This window comes from Berghia stephanieae, chromosome 5, assembly GCF_034508935.2.
Source record: "Berghia stephanieae isolate SIO BIC M18660-M18661 chromosome 5, UCSD_Bste_1.3, whole genome shotgun sequence".
Taxonomy (NCBI): domain Eukaryota; kingdom Metazoa; phylum Mollusca; class Gastropoda; order Nudibranchia; family Aeolidiidae; genus Berghia; species Berghia stephanieae.
The window spans coordinates 73653720-73673323 of NC_088364.1; the positions used below are offsets into that span (position 1 = coordinate 73653720).

The 19604-nt window shown below is 36.0% G+C and overlaps 3 protein-coding genes across 4 annotated transcripts in view; 1 reads left to right on the forward strand and 2 right to left on the reverse strand.

Annotated features, from left to right (window-relative positions):
* The window catches only part of LOC144973588 (zinc metalloproteinase nas-6-like), a 699617-nt gene that overhangs the window by 343676 nt on the left and 336337 nt on the right, over positions 1-19604 (reverse strand). The gene's annotated exons all lie outside the window — the stretch shown is intronic.
* LOC144973582 (uncharacterized) overlaps positions 1-19604 on the reverse strand; it is a 109952-nt gene that overhangs the window by 10857 nt on the left and 79491 nt on the right. For both annotated transcript variants that reach the window (XM_078916209.1, XM_078916208.1), the window contains exons 2-3: positions 9265-9306; positions 6716-8195 (exon numbers count right to left, since the gene is read on the reverse strand). In XM_078916209.1, the coding sequence (XP_078772335.1) occupies positions 6716-8195; positions 9265-9286 (1502 nt within the window). In that variant the 5' untranslated portion in view covers positions 9287-9306. The remainder of the gene's footprint in view (positions 1-6715; positions 8196-9264; positions 9307-19604) is intronic.
* LOC144973818 (uncharacterized) overlaps positions 9703-19604 on the forward strand; it is a 34902-nt gene continuing 25000 nt past the window's right edge. Inside the window, exon 1 of the mRNA XM_078916710.1 lies at positions 9703-9744. Within this exon, the coding sequence (XP_078772836.1) occupies positions 9703-9744 (42 nt within the window). The remainder of the gene's footprint in view (positions 9745-19604) is intronic.

The following is a 19604-nucleotide window of genomic DNA, read 5'->3' on the forward strand; positions in this document are numbered from 1 at the left end:
TTACCGCTGTATTTTTATTGCCAAACTAAATAATTTTGCAAAACCATGTAATTTTCTATTGTATTTCCTCTAATAAAACAAAACACTTTTATTCAAAAGTCACGACTAAATAAATATATAAAATACAACCACCATTTTGGTTTTCTCAACAATTGAATTAGTATACGAGAAATACTCTTCTGAGAAAAGAGAGAGTTGAATTCTAAGTTATAGAGGAAATAGATACGTTTAAAGGAAGGGTGGGCAGATTCCGTACTTGCCCGTCCTGAAGCTAATACATACATAAGATAGTTCGTGATGAAGAGGCGGGAAGCTAGGGGTTGGTTGGGTAAGGAGTAAAGATAACACGGTCGTTATTGTTATAGTCTAACGAATGCATGAGGAGAGATTGGTAGCATTATTTTGTCTTAATTGTATTGTATCAATTATTGGCGAAAGCCTAAGATTAAATAAACTTTGTTTTTGTTTGTCTTTTTTTTTTTTTTGACTATGGAACTGATACTTGTCATAGCAGACCTGCCTACTTGAAATAGGAAAATAAAAATCGTAGTTTCCAGGGTTAATAAAATCGTAGATATTTTAACTACACTTTAACAAAATCACCAGAATTTTCGTCTATTATAGGTATCAAATTTTAAAAAACGAGAAAAACTGATTGGAAACGTAATAATGATGGTGGTGGTAGTAATGATGATGGTAGTATTATTATTGTTATTATTATGTTATTATTATTATTATTATTATTATTATTATTATTATTATTATTATTATTATTATTATTATTATTATTATTATTATTATTATTATTATTATTATTATTATTATTGTACGTATTGGTGGTATTACGATTGTTTTTTGTTTGTTTTTTTTTGTGTGTGGTTATTATGGTATCAGTTTATTGTTTGGTTCCATTTATCTTTTTTTTCCACTTTCATGTAGGTTGTCATCAAATTTTATGATTTATTGGCGAAAGCCTAAGATTGAATAAACTTTGTAATATCGTATGGTAATCATCATTGTCGACGACATCGTCGTTGTCATCATAATCATCATCATCATTAACAACAACAACATTAACAACAAGTACTACAATAGCAATAAAAACAATATCAACATCATCATATAATTTCCGTCATCGTCTCCACAACTATCATTCTAACCAACAGCACCATCAAAACCACTACCATAATTACATCCTCCCTCACCGTCTCCTCTTCCTCCTCCTCCTCCTCCTCCACCTCCACCACCACCACCACCACCTCCGCTACCACTATTCCAACCACTACCACCACCGGCACAATCATTCTAACCACCAAGAGAGCAGTAAAAATGATGCAATTTGAGCTCTGAATGAAACTCGAGTCATATCGCTGTTGTTGCTTCTCGATAAAAACTTTACATTTACTACGTACTACTGAAAACCAGTAATGTAACAGAAATATTAATCTCGCCGTTGAGGGATTAAAGCATCTCTTTAATTTTTCGAGTGAACGAGATGGACTTGTATTGTCAAGGTGTTGTCGCATTATGTTTCTTCGCTTTAATTTTGTGTTGTATTCTCTTTCGTGATTCATTTTTGATTACGTTTGGAATAATTAAAATCTACTGGTATTGTCATTTCATTGTGAATGTGATTATTTGTGGTTGAAATATTTTTTTTAAGGTGAACAAATATATATATATATATATATATATATATATATATATATATATATATATATATATATATATATATATATATATAATATATATAATATATATATATATATATATATATATATATATATATATATATATATATATATATATATATATATATATACTTGACTTGACTTAGATGCCTTTCGCGTCTCGACCGAAAGATCGGGTCGCCTTGGCTGTTTCCAGTATTTCCTGTGTGAGGTGTCTCCAATATTGCCGGTCCTCTGCTAGGGTTCTCAGATTTTCAAGGTCCCCTGCCGTTATGAGACTAATGCTTTGTCCAAGTGTTGTGAGGTTTTTGTTTAGGATCACGGGGAGTGTTGTGATCGGTCTTCCTCTGAAAAGGTTCCCGTGTTTTTGGAAGTATCCCGACATGGCTTGGTTTGCTGGTATGTTTTTGTCCCTGCGTAGTATGTGACCGAAAAGTTGCCATCGTTGTTGTAAAATGTCAAGGGAGATTGGTCTTTCTTTTGTGATCTTATAGAGTGATTCATTTGAGATCTTTTTGGGGTATTTGATGTCCAGTACCCTTCTTAGCTGTGTGCGATGGAAGGCATCCAGATGTTCTTCTTCGGATTTTGTCAACGCCCAAGTGCCGCAGTTATACAAGAGCATGGTACAGTTTCAGTTTGGTTTTTCTCTTTATTTTGTCACCTCTAATTCATACATTGGTGAGTTTACTGAGTGCGGCGTTTGATAGCTGTTTTCTTCTTTGTACATCCTCGGTGTCTCCAATTAGTGAGCCGACTTTCTTTGTTCTTTTCCATTCCTCTTTGTTCCTCAATATTGTTGTAAATTCGGTTTTATTGGCATTGACTTGGAGGTTATATTTCATGAGGGTATTTTGTATGATGTCTATATTTGCTAGTGTTGATCCAATAAAATCGACATCATCTGCATAGGCGATTTCTCTAGGGATTGCGTTCTCAATATGAGTCGTTGGTTTTGGAATGACTTTTCGAACTTCTTTCAGAGCGTGTTCTAAGTATATTGTGAACAGAATCGGGCTCAGACTATCTCCTTGGGGGGTCCCGATGTTACTTTCGAACTGCGTCTGTTTTGTGGCCCCGTATATCCTTGGTTGTATCTTTGTGTTGCTGAGAAGAAATCGGATTATTCGGAGCTCGTCTTCGTCTACTATTTCTGTTAATATCTCCAAAAGTTTTCCTCTGTCGATCGTATCAAAGGCTGCGGACATATCGATTCCGGATATTGTTATGGATATGTTTTCTTTGAGTGCCTTTGCTGCCAACCATTTATGTGTCCATACAACGTCCGATGTGCTTCGGTCTTGGCGAAACCCGCTTTGGCTATGTGATAGATAATTTTCTATTTTCGGTCTAATTCTGTTGAGGACAATAGTTGACAGTGTTTTTCTTATGGTATTCAGTAATGTTATTGGGCGCAGGTTGTTTACGGGTCCTTTCGTTTTTCCTGGTTTTTGTATTGTAATTAGGACACCGCTGTTTATGTCCCAGTATTTGTGTGTTGAGAATGTTTTGTTCATTATGTTTGCAATGCTCAGATCCAGGGAGAGGGTACCGCATTTCAGCAATTCAGCGGGAATTTCATCTTCGCCTGGGGATCTGTTATTGTTTAGGCACTTTATGCTATTTCTAACTTCAGTTGTTGTGATGCGGTTGTTTAGGTCTCTAGGGTTTCCTGAGAAGGGCGATATTTGTGAGACTTGTTTGTGAAATTTCTGCTGGAAGTGGTCAGTTACAATGTCAAGGATATCGTTGGGATTTGTTGTCTGTTTGCCAAATTTATCCTGTAGTTTTGGGTTCTCGAATGGTTTTCGGTTCAGAGATTTCGTCGCTTTGAACATAGACGATGCGTTATTTTTGGACTTTTCTATGTCTTCCACTTTTTTGTCTAATTCCTCGTTTCTGTGTTTTATTGTAAGTGATCGAATTGAATGCAGTATTTTGTTTCGTTCCGTTTTCAGGTTTATTATTTCTTCCGAGTCTTTCGTGTTTTGTATCCTGATCCTAAGTTCTTTTTGTTGCCGCGATAGATCGTTAATAGCGATGTTAGGCGTTCGATTTGGTTTGTTCTTAGTTGTATTAATAGAGCCTGCACTTTCTTCCCCCGCATATTTCATTGCCGCTTGCGTCTCTTTCCATTCATTGTTTGGATTACTGTTTTGCTTTATTTTCCATAGACTTGAGTTAAGTTCATATTGGTAATGAATGCGACATTCTCGCTCATTTACTATTTTTGCCGTGTTTATTTTGACTGCCGTTTTACCTTTCTGTCTTCGTTGTCTGTACACATTTATGTTGAAATTCGTTTTTACAAGTTTGTGATCGGATGTTAGCAGTGTACCACCGTATGATCGCGAGTTGGTTGAGTAGTGTTTATGGCGGTGTCGACATATGATATAGTCTATTTGGTTGTGTATTGTTATCATTTTGTCTTGGGTTTGGTCTTTCCTTTGTCCTACCCATGTTGTCTGGTGTCTTGATGGGTGGTTGAAAGCACTGTTTGTTATGAAAAGTTTTCTCTGTTCACAGAACTGGACTAATTTTTCTCCGTTATCGTTACGTTTTCCTTTTGAGTATGATCCTAAACATAGTGTGTCACTGTCGAGACGTTTTCCTACTTTGGCATTAAAATCTCCAGCAATTATTAATATTGATTTGTTTCCTATTTTGTTCAGTGTATCGTCTAGGTCTTTGTAAAATTAATCAGTTTCCTCTGGGTATTGTTTTGCGCGTTGACTTGTTGGTGCGTAAACATTTACGATTGAGATAGTGAACGTCTTCTTACCGTCTTTGTTATCGTTATTCTGGTTCCTTGAATTGATCTTACACTTAAGCTCAAGAACACATATTCTGTCCGAAACATTCCATTCGTCACTAGTCAAATCCCTGCAGTTTTTATTTATGAGAAATCCACATCCATAGTGAGGTGAACTGGAAGCAAAGCACAGCAGTCTGTGACCATTTATTGTTTGGTCGACGCCATCTTGGATCTTCGTCTCTTGTAAACACAACACATCGATTTTATAACTTTCTAAATCTTGACACAGTTGTTCCTTTCGAATGTTACTTTTAATAGATCTTAAGTTAAAAGTTCCAATATTAAGATTAGTCCACATCAGGTAAAAATTAAAGATTCCACACAGTGAATAAATGGAAACATTGTGTTTTGGTCCGTTATACTTCCGGGTGGCAATGTTATGAGCTTCTAAGCCAAGCGCATACTATCAATATGCAATGTTAACCACAGTGGAAACATTTCCGGACAACATGGCTGACACCTGTTGACATTGAGCTTCGGCTCAGTGGATAGTCTTATATATATATATATGTTCATTTGGTTAACATTGCATATTGATAGTATGCGCTTGGCTTAGAAGCTCATAACATTGCCACCCGGAAGTATAACGGACCAAAACACAAAACTGTGTGTATCCATGAACTTTTATAGTCAGGTTAATACAGTTTAGTGAGCATTACTCATAAACGCGGATGGCAAGAAATAATAACAAAGACCTGATTGACGTCATCTTCGAACTATCTATACTGTGTTTTTAAAAACAACGGCAGAACTTAGTGATAGACAATGAATTGTATTTTTGCCTAGGGCCATCAACTTAACAAATAGGATGCAAATATAATTTTCCGTGAGTACATCTCTTCAAAATATATCGACACATAAACATACACACACACACGCACACATACACACACACACAGAGACGCATAAACACACATACACACACACAAAAACACACATTTGTTAACAGCTGTTAAATCTTTGTTGGAAGTAATAAATGACGCAATGCTGCTCTTGGTAAATTTGTGGCTTCTTTTTAAAAATTATTTCTTAGTGTTGTTTGTGTAAGAAAAAATGTGAAGGATAGACACTCTCTTGGTATATTCACGACACGCAATCCGTTGATAATGATAACGTTGGTTAGCTATGTTGTGTTTACTTTGAAAAAAAAAGGGGGGGGGGAGGATGTGATTACTCAATCATAATATGTGAGTGAGTGAACCTTTTTTTTACATTTGATATAAATAAAAGATCGTGAAGCGCATTGAGCATGGTGAATGCGTGGTAATTCGCTATATGTTACTTATTATTATATGCCCCTCACCACACACACACACACACACACACACACACACACACAAGCATCCACACATACACACAAACGACGGAATTTATCTAGATTAATGTAACTTTAAATGACAGTTGTGTTGATGTGAATAGAACGCTGGTCTACAACAAAGCACTTTCCGCCGGTTCAAACAGGCCCAGCTACTCTATCATTGCTTGGTGGTCCGGGTGTGTGTGTGTGTGTGGGGGGGGGGGTGTTAGAGTTGAGTCTTCTCACTTGTGCCAGCCGGAGTTGATCATCGGCAACCGCCCCCTAAATGCAGTGTCTTGATTGGCCAAAAAATTGACGCGTCAAAAATGTTGAAAATTATCTTTTGATTATACACCAGATCAAAATGGTGCGGCATTGAGGCTTGTTGTACCACAAACACACACTACGTAAAGCTAGAATAACCGTAAAAATTGTCAAATCGTGACTAAATTGATTACGGATATTCTAGTGGATTGCAACACCGAAAAAGACAACAATAAAATCTATCGTATATCAATTTGAAAAAGATACAAGTAGCGTTTAGTCAACACGCCCAGCCGTGCCCACAATTGGATTCGGTAGTCTGATGTCACGCCACCTGGCAACGGCGGCCATCTTGGTTCTAAACAAAGAAAATCATTACTTTTTATTCTTCATGCTGGCTAGAACTTTTCATATGCCTTATGATCAGAATGTGTAAAAGTCAAAACATGATCAAATTTATGTTGTTGTTTTTTTCCTCCGGATACGCTTTTATGCTCGCCCGGGAAGTATTTTATACGGGCGTCCGCCATTGTTCCGATAGTTTAGAGCCAATGTTACTAAGTTACCATGCGTCATTAGGAAGGAAGTGACGTTACGACTGTTGAAGAGTATTAATGTGCTGAATGTCGTAAAACATTATGGACTCACCTGAACGATCCAAATCGGTTACCGTGGTCACTAAAGAATACAGTTATCGTGTTGTTCAATAGTTTCTTTTTTTCCAATTCTTGAAAGAAATTCAAAAATATCTCATCTATAGAACTCGCCAAGTTCTGATTATCATGAGTCATCTTAGTAAAAAAGTTATATATAAAGTATGGCTTGGTTTTCGTGTTGTTGAATACGGTCATCATTTGGATGACGTAGTCTTGTAAAACAACTAATTCTGGGACATCTCCATTACAATCATTGCTGACACCTCTACGACACGAATTGCATTTCGCCATCGCTAACGTTGCTGCCCGATTATAGTAATCAAACGTTGGATTTTTCCATCCTTTTTTCAAGTAGTGATAAGCTGTTGTAGTAATAACGTCAAACCCCATTGCAGTGCGATATCCAGCGTTTTGGTAATGATGCCAAATACATTTTTTTTCAATATCATCAAAATAATCCTTCCTTAAAGCAAAGGTTTTCGTGATCTCTTCCTCCTTGTAACCAGTGTGTAAAATGATGACATTAGGAAACGTATTTAGTCCATGTTTATTAAATTTTTTCAGCTCCTTAGCATTTAGATTTCTAAGGATGTAATCTTTTGTCTTTGGCATGGCACGAGCCAGATTCTGTTTGGACGTACCATCTATTCCAACTACTAGAAGACTCATAGTTTCCAACGGAGTATTTTTCTTAACATGATTTTGGTAATTTACTTCACATCTTTTCTCAACTTTGGGTTTCACCACAACTCTAAGCTTAAAGGCTTCACTGACTATTTTGTTGTTTAAATAGCATCGCACATACAATTGTTCATCATCAGAACTTAATTGGACGGGATCGGTTTGAAACTTCTGTGACCATTTAAAATCACGCAAATGGCTGTCATTATCTGAAAACTCCACTCGTGCGTACTGACAATAGTCTAATTTTCCAACTGTTTTATTCACTTTGGCCCAATCTACCCGAAGTTTGCTATCATCATCAATGTATACAAGAATGGGTTGTCCTTTGGAGCAATCCAGTGGTTTGTGTTTAGTAATGTACTTCTTGATTGCTGGGTCAAATGGATCCAGATCTTGAAACGGGCAGCTCTCTGAGATGGGTGGTTCTGTTGTTGGCGTTTTAGTAGTAGTTGTTGCTCTTATTTGTTTCGTTGTTGATATTGGTTTTGTTGTTTGAGGCATTTTTACAGTTTTTGGTTTTATTGTTGTTGTTGGTGGTGGTGATGTTGTTGTTCCTGCTTTTCTGGATGATATGTTTGTTATAGTGATTGCAGTACCATTCGCTTTGTTTCTTAATTTACTTGTTGGAGATTCAAAACTTGAATTATCCGTGAACATCCGCTTCCCAAAAGTATTGGATACGATTTGATGTGTTTCAACCGAAAAGAAGTACCAGTATATAGGTAATCCGCAAATTGTCAAAATTATGAAAAGATGAAATCCTGGAATTCTTGAAGCTCTTCCCACACCTGAAAAGGAAATACAATACTTCATTAAGAGCCTTATATATATATATATATATATATATATATATATTATATATATATATATATATATATATATATATATATATATATATATACCACAATATTATATTATGTCGAGGTGGTCTGACACCGAAATAGTCGATTTAGAGTTAAATGATCAGACATATGAAATCTTTTTATTTCACGATCTCTCAATCTAAGACACAATATTCATTGTTTATTGGAAAACATAGAGATTTAACCAAGCTTTTTAAAAAAAGATAAATTCAGTTTTCAGATTCTGAACCACATCGACATTATACCGTTCTAAAATGGTGGTCACATATTTCAACAATAAATAGGTGAGATCTTTATTTTACTTTGATTTATTTAATGAAAAGTGAGTTGTATTTATTTCACGTTTTAGGAAGAATAGCAAATGTGTCTTTAAAATGCCATGAAGTCATAATATAATCAAACTTTCTTAATTGGTCTGACGTCTACTCGAACTGACCACAATTCAAAATCCGTTGAGACAGGTTTAACTCTTTCCTTTCCGATCATTTTCATTATTTTCCCAAAATGGCAGGCTTACCCAGCAGAAAAATTTATTTGTTAAACTCAAACACGCTCTCTACAAAACAACGTTATGTTCTTCATATTAAACAAAGAACATTTTTCAAAGTTTGTGATGTACAGAATTAATCTGAATAAGAAAAATTTACCCAGATTGTATCGTAACAAATGTGGCGATTTTGTTGCAGGTGGTATGCAAAGGGTTGAAATGACTTTCTGAAATCCAGTTCAAACCCGACTTATCTTTTTTTCTTATGACTGCATAAAGCTTGAGGGATTTTGGGAAACATGGGGCTGGTTCGTATGTGACTAGCTTGTTTTTTTCTTTTTTTTTAAATGCCAAATTGTTCCGTATCTATTATAGTAACCTAGCTGTATGCGAGTTATAAAGGGATAATTGAGCTACGCATATGGTTTTTATTCTCTTTGGATGATAAGAGTTCATGGGAGAAATTTCAACAAATGTGACAAAATAAGAAATCAAAATCTAATTTACATTTTCTCAATCCAGGCGGCATCTTGATCTTTTCTTGAAATTCTGCATAAAAAGAAGAGAAAATAAATCATTTTCGTAAGCTTTAAAGCAATAATGTTGACGTAAAATATACTCGGAACCACAATTAACGCGATACTGTTAGATCAGTAGTAGCTTTCAAGCTTATTTGTGAACTTAATTGTTTTGCATATTACAAAAAAGAGTAATCCAATACAAGTTTAATGATATAAAAAGTGTTACAATCAAATTAGTACAAAATAATCATATCGTTGAAAGCAAATATCATCTTCAAAATAAAGACTATCTACAAAATCATAATATATACGCAAAATAATAAACGACGCAGGTTTCCTAAGGCCAGTTACTGTTCCGCTCATTAGTTGCGCGTGAATCATCAGTTTGACTGCATGTATTGGTCGGAACAAGTCGCCTCATAAAATGACTAAGGTTCCTTGTGGAATACGCTTCAAAAGTCGTGAGGTCAGTTCCCTCGTAATGACTCATAGTAACTTATCAACTGGCTCTAAACTATCAGAACAATGGCGGACGCCCTTATGAAATATTTCTCCGACAAGCATAAAAGCTTATCCAGAGAAGAAAAAAAACATTATAAATCTGATCATGTTTTGACTTTTACACATTATTCTGATCATAAGACATAGATATGAAAAGTTCTAGCCAGCGTGAAGAATACAAAGTACCGATTTTTGTTTAGAACCACGATGGCCGCCGTTGCTTGGCGACGTGACATCAGACTATTGAATACAATTGTCTTGTTGTTGTTTGCTTTGAACAGCCAACACGATTTGCAACTTGAGTTGCCGACAAACTTGCTCTGCACATGCCAATTGTTTGGTTCTCTCGGCGACAGTTAAACGACCCATGATCATAAAAATGCAATGCAAATTAAATGGGGTTTAATTTTATTTTGTTTCCATTTCTGCAACTACATAATGATGCAACATTTGTCTTTTCTTTTTCATTCGAAATTGGATTCAGTAGTCTGATGTCACGCCGCCAGGCAACGGCGGCCATCTGGGTTCTAAAGAATGAAAATCCTTTCTTTTTATTCTGCATGCGGCTAGAACTTTTCATATGTCTTGTGATCAGAATGTGTAAAAGTCAAAACATGATCAAATTTATGGGGTTTTTTTTCCTCTGGATACGCTTTTATGCTCGCCGGAGAAATATTTCATACGGCGTCCGCCATTGTTCCGATAGTTTAGAGCCAGTGTTACTAAGTTACCATGAGTCATTAGGAAGGAAGTGACGTTACGACTGTTGAAGAGTACTGACAACAACAAAATTAAATTTCTCATAATTTGTGTTCGCCATTTGTTGGATCTTGTAGTGTAAGATTTTGACATGCGTTCTTTAAACGGTCATAAAAAAAGAATAATAATAAATAAGTATCAAATTTTACAAAATTAGAAATCTACTACTGTCTAATTTTCATTTAATTGTTTTAAACTGAGAATGAATAGAAGAAGTTCAAAGATGCGTTGGTTAATTATGGAAATGTCATAATATTTTTAGCCCAAAAAAGTAAATTGCGGAATTTGGGGAAAAAAAAACCCAGATTGCACGCATTTAATTCCAACAAAAAAGTGTACAATTCCAAACTGTCAGTTTTAATCCCGTCTGCTTCAATGGTATGTGGTCCATGAATATATATCCTTTTAGTTGTTTTAAATGATTTAATTTTTAAAAAATGTCAATCCTAATTATTGTAAGATGGAATTTAATCAGGAATTGACTTATACTCATTTGCTTTCATGTAAGTTTTACTTTTGGTGGAATTTGATATTATATTTAATTGAGATTTTTTAAAAATACACAGATAACCCCTTCTTTTAGACAATCATCAACTTGCGGGTAAATATGAAAAATGGATCTCATTTGGTTCCACCCCACTTTCGGCAAAAGACCTCAGCACCAACATTGCGCAACGATTCTAAAATTCACTGACAAGAGCCCTTCCCCCCTATGAATCACAAGATGAACTAAACAATAAACCGATGCCGAATAAAATTATCCTATTTATCGTGTTTGTTCAAAAAAGTGAGTGGACCAGGCACTTATGTTGGTAACAACAAGAGATGAAATGAGTAGAAAAGTGCCAGAAGACAATAGAGAATAAAAAATCTTTCGCGGCGGTGATGGGGGTTGAACCCGCGACCTTACAAGTACGACAACTCCGCCTGGCCGGTGAGAGCGTGACACTACCGTATGAGCTATCCACGAACCCAAAAAATTCGTTTCAAACTCAGGTCTTGTTTGGCGTATTTATAATGTGTTGTTTATATTCCAGGGTCGGTCTAAGATCATTCCTAAGTATTTAGGGTGGGTTCATATTATGGAAAAGTAGAAATTTTGGTTAGCTTTTGATTGGCGTTGTGCTTGTCGAGGTGGAAGAGTGTATTCAATGTTTTTGTTGTATGTATTTTCACATACCATCAAGATAGTTTTGGATATTAATATGGGACAGCGTGGCTCAGTGGTATGGTCTTTGCTTCGTACCCGAAAGGTACCGAGTTCGACTACCCGCCGCGTTGTGTGGCCTTGAGCAAGTCACCTAGCCTTAGCTCACTTTGCGGCGCTGCACTGCGGCTGACGCCTGGGTTATTCCAGTCATCCCTTGGAATAGACCCTAAAGACATATTTCCCCTTAGGGATGAATAAAGGGAATTTTTATTAAAATTATTATCTTGGCTGAAGATAATCTGATAATATTACGAGTTACATATCTTAGGTATATCGAGTTGGTCTTTGTCATATCGCCGATGCAAATATTGAAACGTGTTGGTGATAGCACTGATCCCTTTGGAGCGTCATAGTTGATGATTCTTTTTTTCTCTGATGTTATCACCGAGGCAAATTGGCCGTTTTTAACTGATACTTTATTCCGAAGTCTTTGTGCTTTCTTATATGTAATAAAATTGGCAAATGTTTACACCAGGCCGTAAAATAGATTGTGTCGTATGCTGCATAGAGATCGATAAATACCGTTTTTAGAGTTTCCCCTGTTGGGATTTGAACCCACTACCTTTGAGTTCAGAGTCAAACAGCTTAACCACCAAGCCACAGATTCACTACACTTCTGGACACATTTAATCATGTCTATTCAGACATTTAAATATTTATTTGAATGCCACTCGTATTTTGATATTTTAAATTATGTCAATTTCACAATAGCAGAAATTAAGAAATAACAATCAAAATATTTTGACAACTTATGTTATGAAAAAATTGGGCTGCCAGTTACTACACGTGTTCAATCTGGAAATAGGTCAGCAGTTTATTTACATTGCAATCGAGATTGTCTCACTTTTCACTCTCTATATAAAAAAGAGTTCCTTATGGATACTGAATAGTGCCAAAGCACTATTCAGTATCAATTACTGAATAACCACTTCGTATAGTTAATGTAGAAAGTGGTTATTATGCATTATGCGCTCTAGGATTTTGAAAAAAAAGTAGGCTGATAGGGAGGTAACAAGTGGGTTATCTGCAGGTTTTCCCGGATTAAAAACACTCTTCAACAGTCGTAACGTCACTTCCTTCCTAATGACGCATGGTAACTTAGTAACACTGGCTCTAAACTATCGGAACAATGGCGGACGCCGTATGAAATAGTTCCCTGACGAGCATAAAAGCGTATCCAGAGGAAAAAAACCCATAAATTTGATCATGTTTTGACTTTTACACATTCTGATCACAAGACATATGAAAAGTTCTAGCCAGCATGAAGAATAAAATGTAATGATTTTCTTTGTTTAGAACCAAGATGGTCGCCGTTGCCGGGCGGCGTGACATCAGACTACTGAAACCAATTGCCAGGACCTTGGCATCCTTCCAAGTTTGGATTAATCGATTAATTGGGTAGCGTCATCAGTCACCAACATAATTGACGACTCAAAATACCCACAATAAATATCCACATTTAAGAAATTGGCCGAATGTTCTGAAACTAATTTAATTGACCTTTATATAGCGCAATATCCACTAAATGTGCTCAAAGCGCTTTACAAGGGGTCCCTGGTCAACAGCAACATTTAACATGTAGGACGGGATAGGACGCCTATTAGGCGATATTACAATTATTCGGACAAAGACAACGCTGTTAACGGCCAGGTACTCATTTTACACCCGGGTACGGTTAGAGAATGTGAGTAAAGAGTCTTTTCCAAGGACTCAACTATGCGCCGAGCGCGAGTCTCGAACCCAGGACCTTCCGATCCGAAAGCGAGTGTCATACCATTAGACCACATAGCCGCACTAATTAGTAAACATCTTTCAAAATTAAACAGACTGACTATTTGCATTCAGTCCATTTTGTCCATTGGCATGGCATTTCTGTCTAAAGCAAACACAAAGGGAACATTTAAAAAATCAATAATTTGCCGATCGATTTATTCAGACAGACAATATTAGCTCTTAAGACCAATTCCCCACATTAGAACTTTTTAAAATGTGCACAATGGCAACAAAAAAATTAAAAATCCTTTACAGTTTGCTTGTCGTTTTTTGTTTTCAAAGGGTTTTACGGCGCTTGCAACACATTTAGGTTATATCAGCGCCAATACAAAGGAAGAAAATGGGATAGTAAAAAGTTCTAGAACTACAAATAAAGCACCCAAGAAAAAGTAAGACATGGGGGAACTGGGAAAAAATTGGGATAAGATGTAGATTCCAAGAGCATACCACCAATGTACTTAGTTTGAGATCAAAGTCTCATCCGGACACAAGCACAAAATCCCAACAAAGAGGAATATACTCAAATGCTTACATTATACATTCAAAATAACAAATTTAATATTACATAACAGAGAGATGATTTACAAGGAAAAAAATATCATCTCCCAAAAAAAACTATGCATTTGACTGTTTCCCTCTCAGCCAGGATTCCGGCCAGGGCCAGGACAAAACCAACTAATCTCATTCCAAGACAAAGACAGAAAGCATGTTGGAAAACAGATAAAAAGGGATAGAAGACAGTATGTACCCCCCTGCTCACTATGGGAGGTCAGGAACCCCACCCGGACAATTTGTTTCCTACAATCCCCAACTTAATAACGTTTAAAGAAAGAAAACATAACTTTAAGCATAAGCACAGCGTCGCTATTCCAAAAACCAAAACTATCCCTTTCGGAAAGCAATTTTAAAAATACAGTGTTGCTGTGTCGTGGAATAGTCTGTCATCTGCATTTTTTGCCAAATTGGGACCTAAAATTTGCCAAAATTTGCCAAGAAATTTGCCAAAAATTTGCCGCACTTTGGATCCTTATTTGAAGATTTTTTGACGAAACGATCCATGACTGAAGTTGGAAGTGTAAGTGACTCGATTTATTTGACTTGAGAAATGAAATGACTGTGAATAGCGTTGTTACAAAGATGTTAAAGGATCATTATCCGTAGATAGTAGCTTCCCTTGGTTTGGGCCCAGGCAAAGCTGCAACATTTCTCAAGTTTCGCACTTTTTTTTTTCGTTATTTTGTTTTTGCTTCTTTTTTTCCCCAAAATTTGCCACGCGAATTGCCAATTTCCCCAAAATTGCCATTTGTGGCCGCAAAAAAAATGCAGATGACAGAAAAGTGTACCAGAACACATCTTTTATCCAATTAAAAAACATTTTATCTTTGTGGGATTGTTAAAAGTGGAAATGTTTGGGCTGCAATTTTTCTTAACCCAAAGCTATTTTAGTGGATCTTTAAAATATAAATATAAATTAAATTGCCATATTTTAAACTCAACATTTTAATTTTAATTTTAATTTCTAAAAGGAGTATTTACCAATATGTAATGTATTATAATTTATTTCTCGGAGAAAAACCATAAAGATTTTATATTGATCTATTTTTCTTCTTATTATTTGCTATTACGATTACCATTATGTATTCTGAGTAATGTACAAACATTATTCCGACAATAAAGCGTTTTTTAAGAATAAATTGAACCAAAAGTTTATAATAATCTAAGCGCACCAACATTCTTTTGTTGTTTTTTTTTTTGTCAAAAGGTCAAATGTGCAAATTATGCCCTTTCTCTCTCTCTCTCTCTCTCTCTCTCTCTCTCTCTCTCTCTCTCTATCTCTCTCTCTCTCTTTCTCTTTCCAAATCTATTTTCATACTTTTTCATAAATGTATGTTTTATTGTGCTATATGCATACGGCACATTTAGGTCTGATTTTAACAATTGTTTAAATCAGTGTTTCACGCCGGCATGACCCGCATTGAGACATTGGGGGGGGGGGGGGGGGGGGGGGGCATTCATGTATTTGTTTAGCGTTAAATTACAACGGATCCTGTTTACACTTATTGGATGTTGTGGCCATTCGCACTTATATAAAATGTTTGTATGCGTGTGCGTAACTGTCTGTGTGTGTGTATGTGTGTGTGTGTGTGTGAGAGAGAGAGAGAGAGAGAGAGCGAAAGAGAGAGCGAAAGAGAGAGAGAGATAGAGAAAGAGAGAGAAAGAGAGAGAGAGCGAGAGAGAGAAAGAGAAAGAGAAAGAGAGAGAGAGAGAGAGAGAGAGAGAGAGAGAGAGAGAGAGAGAGAGAGGAAATGACAAGAAGAAGAAGAAGAAGAAGAAGAAGAAGAAGAAGAAGAAGAAGAAGAAGAAGAAGAAGAAGAAGAAGAGGAAAAAGAAGAAGAAGAATAAATGCATATTTAAAGACAAACTCTCTCATTTTATGTCATGTTGGTGGGGTAAAAATATATTATATTGAAATAGACTGAGAGAAAAGAGCAGTGGACCTTTTCCAAAGTTAGGAAACGCCACTGCATGTGTAGAACTCGTGACGTAGGTGTCGAAATTAGGGCCACGAGAGTGTCGCAATTGGGACCACAAGCAGAAAAAAAATTACACACCTTAAAAATGCAAATTGCGAGCGCAAATACAAAGTATAACATATTAATTTATATGATAATGAAGAAAAATTAGTTCTCTATTTGATTGTACAAACCGCATGTCGATAGCTTGAAAAAAAAACAAACGAGCGGCAAGGGTTTTAAAGAAGGTCACAGGGTGTCGAAATTCGGGCTCCCTTATTGTTCATTCAATGTGCTTGATGTGATGTCTATTTTATTGTGGTGAATGTTTTTGTAGATGCAGAGGATACTTTTAGTCTTACGGTAGGACTTGGCTATTAGTTTGATAGGATGGATTTTTAGAATTTTAACATCATAACATATGGGCGCGCTTCTGAAATTTTGTATATATGCAATTTCTTCACGTAATGCCATTTAAAATATATTTGTGTTTTGATAGAATTTTGGATAATCATTGAATTCAAATGTAAAAGTTTACCAAATCCAGTAGTACTCAAATAGATTTTAGAAGTCAAAAGGTCAACATGATATACAAAAATGATTAACCAAAAAAAAAATAAATAAAAAAATAAACAAAAACAAAACAAAAAATAGAATAAAATAAAATTGCATCTTTATAGGAACTATGCTTACATTTAGATCTACGTATTATTTATCGGACTAAGATTGTAAACAACTGCATAAAGTAGTATTTTGATTATGGTTCTTTTAAAAATTTTAACAAGAAGAAATCCGGTTTTCATAATATATTACAATGAATGACATAATCAATCGGATGGTGAAAAGGTATGAACTGAGATATTGCCGAGTTTAGTTAGGTCAATTTTTACTAACAATGAGTTCTTGTCATAAATGATTAAATCAACCCTTTTTGTACATCTTCGGGAAAAAGCAAAGGTTAATTTCACTTCTAAATATTTTTTTTAGCTTTACAAGTTGAAAAAGTATGGAATTTGAGAAAAGTTGCTGGATACTTTTCCCATACATCTGACCATAACTTCATGAAAAATCATCCGATTTACTTCAAATAAAGGTTTAAAATGATCTGGGGAGCATATGCTTTCAGAAAATGCAAACAAATACAAATCAAAAATTTTCACCTTCCGACTGATTATCTCTTGCACTGACACATATTGGCATAGTTTACTTTAAAATTTCAATTTGGTATTACATTGTCGATAGCGGCGTGGGGCCATTGGGTCGGATGGTGCCAACCATCGTGCCATTAAATCATTAACAACAGCATACTTTAATTTAATTTAAAAAACAAACGAAGAAATTATAACTCCACTGTCTTTCGCCAACGCCCTAATAGCTAGGGGAATTAGGGTAAAATTGTGCAAATTAGTGATGAAAGCAGCAAATTTGGTACAAAGTAACTTGAGACCACTATTAATCGATGTTGATATAGAACCACATTGAGAAATTCCTCTAACAGTGTAAAATAGGAAGATGAAAATCCGCGTATATGAGCTATATTAAAACAAAGGGGCGTAATCCATGAAATATTTGTTGACAATTCGGCTCTTTAAAAATATATTATTTTTAGTCCGTGTAAGCGGTTGATTCTTTTGGCTTAAATAATTATAATTGTTAAAAATGTGAGTTTATGTGGTATAGGAACCGTATGGGCCGGTAGTATAGCCTTATTATGAGGACTGGAAGGGGGTGGTGGGAGAGGAGGAGATGGTGCTGGTGTTAGTTTTACTTGTATTGTGTTGGTCGTCATCGTGGTGAAGATGATGGTGGAGGTGATGTTGGTGATAATGATGATGATGATGATGTTGATGAGGTGGTGGTGATCTTGGTAGTGATGGATAATGATGATGATGATGATGATGATGATGATGATGATGATGATGATGATGATGATGACAAAGACGATGATGAAGATGATGATGTTGTGGTGGTGGTGGTAGTGGTAGTGGTGATGATGATGATGATGATGATGATGATGATGATGATGATGATGATGATGATGATGATAAAGATGATGATGATGAGGTGATTTTGGAGATAGTAGTATTGATAATGGTGGTGGGGATGATGATGAGGTGGTGGTGATCATGGTAGCGGTGATGATGAAGATGATGATGATGATGATTATGATGGTGATGATGATGATGATGATGATGATGATGGTGATGATGATGAGTATGGTGATGATGAGGTGGTGGTGGTGATAGTGGTAGTGATTATGGTGATGTTGATAACTATTAATTTCGAAAATGAAAGACTTATATTAACATTTTTAGATGATTAGGATCCAACAAAAATCATATTTATTAGACAAATAACTGTGGAACACATTTTCCATGGGAGGCTTGAGAGAATTCAACAGCAGCCTTTTCTAGTTTATCCTGATCTCTTTGAATTATTTTAACGGCGCAAGATAAGCCAATGCCTCGTTGCCAGCTTTTTCCATGGCAGTGTGTTCAAAAAAACAATATGTTGTCTTATCGAAGGCTAAAAATGTTTCCTTTCCTGAGGTTAGCTGTCGAGACCTGGTAGGACCGGCTGGAGTCTGTCTCTGAACCTGATTAGGTGAACATACGACTGGGTGCAACCTCTTTCACAGCATTCTTTGCTATACATCTTCATTAATTCTGACAATTTATGGACTCTCTCTCTCTCTCTCTCTCTCTCTCTCTCTCTCTCCCCTCTCTTTCTCTCTCTCTCTCTCTCCCCTCTCTTTTTCTCTCTCTCTCTCTCTCTCTCTCTCTCTCTCTCTCTGCTCTGTTCTATACTTGAATGTTTTATATATAGCATGGCTCCAGAAAGGAGCGCTGAAACACAACGAATAACAACATGCAACAACCTAACAGAAAACACGAATAAACAACTCCAAACAGATGCTATATTATTAGACTTGAGTAAAGTATTTGATAAAATCTATTACCATACTCTGGTTATTAAACTGCGGAGATATGGAATCACGAGTAAGACACACGACTGGATAATGGATTTTCTCACTAATCGTAAACAACTGAAAGAGCAATGTCAGACTCAGCTCCAGTACTATAGGTGTGTCCCTAGGTACCGTACTGGGTCCCCTCTTATTCCTTATCTACATCAATGATTTACCTGAAGAATTGTCGCTAGGAACTCAACTGAGGCTATTTGCGGATGACAGCCTTTTGTACAGAGCAATAAGGCATAAGAAAGACTCACAAATTCTTCATCGGGACCTTGATTCCAGAAAATTAGCGACAAAAGGAAGATAATACACAATACACAACAAGACACTATAAGAAGTCACCAAAGCAAAATATCTCTGAGTAACGATAAACAATCGCCTGTTCTGGAAAGACCACATTGCAAACATATGCAGGAAGGCAAACTCCACCCTGGGATTCTTGAGAAGAAACTCTTCTGCTACAAAGTAATCATAAAAGAGAACTGCTATAAAGTTTATGTTAGACCAACACTCAAGTAAAGCGGTAAGGTATGGGATCCCGATCACACCTCCGAAATTAGGTAAATAGAATCAATAAAAAAAAGCGATAAAAT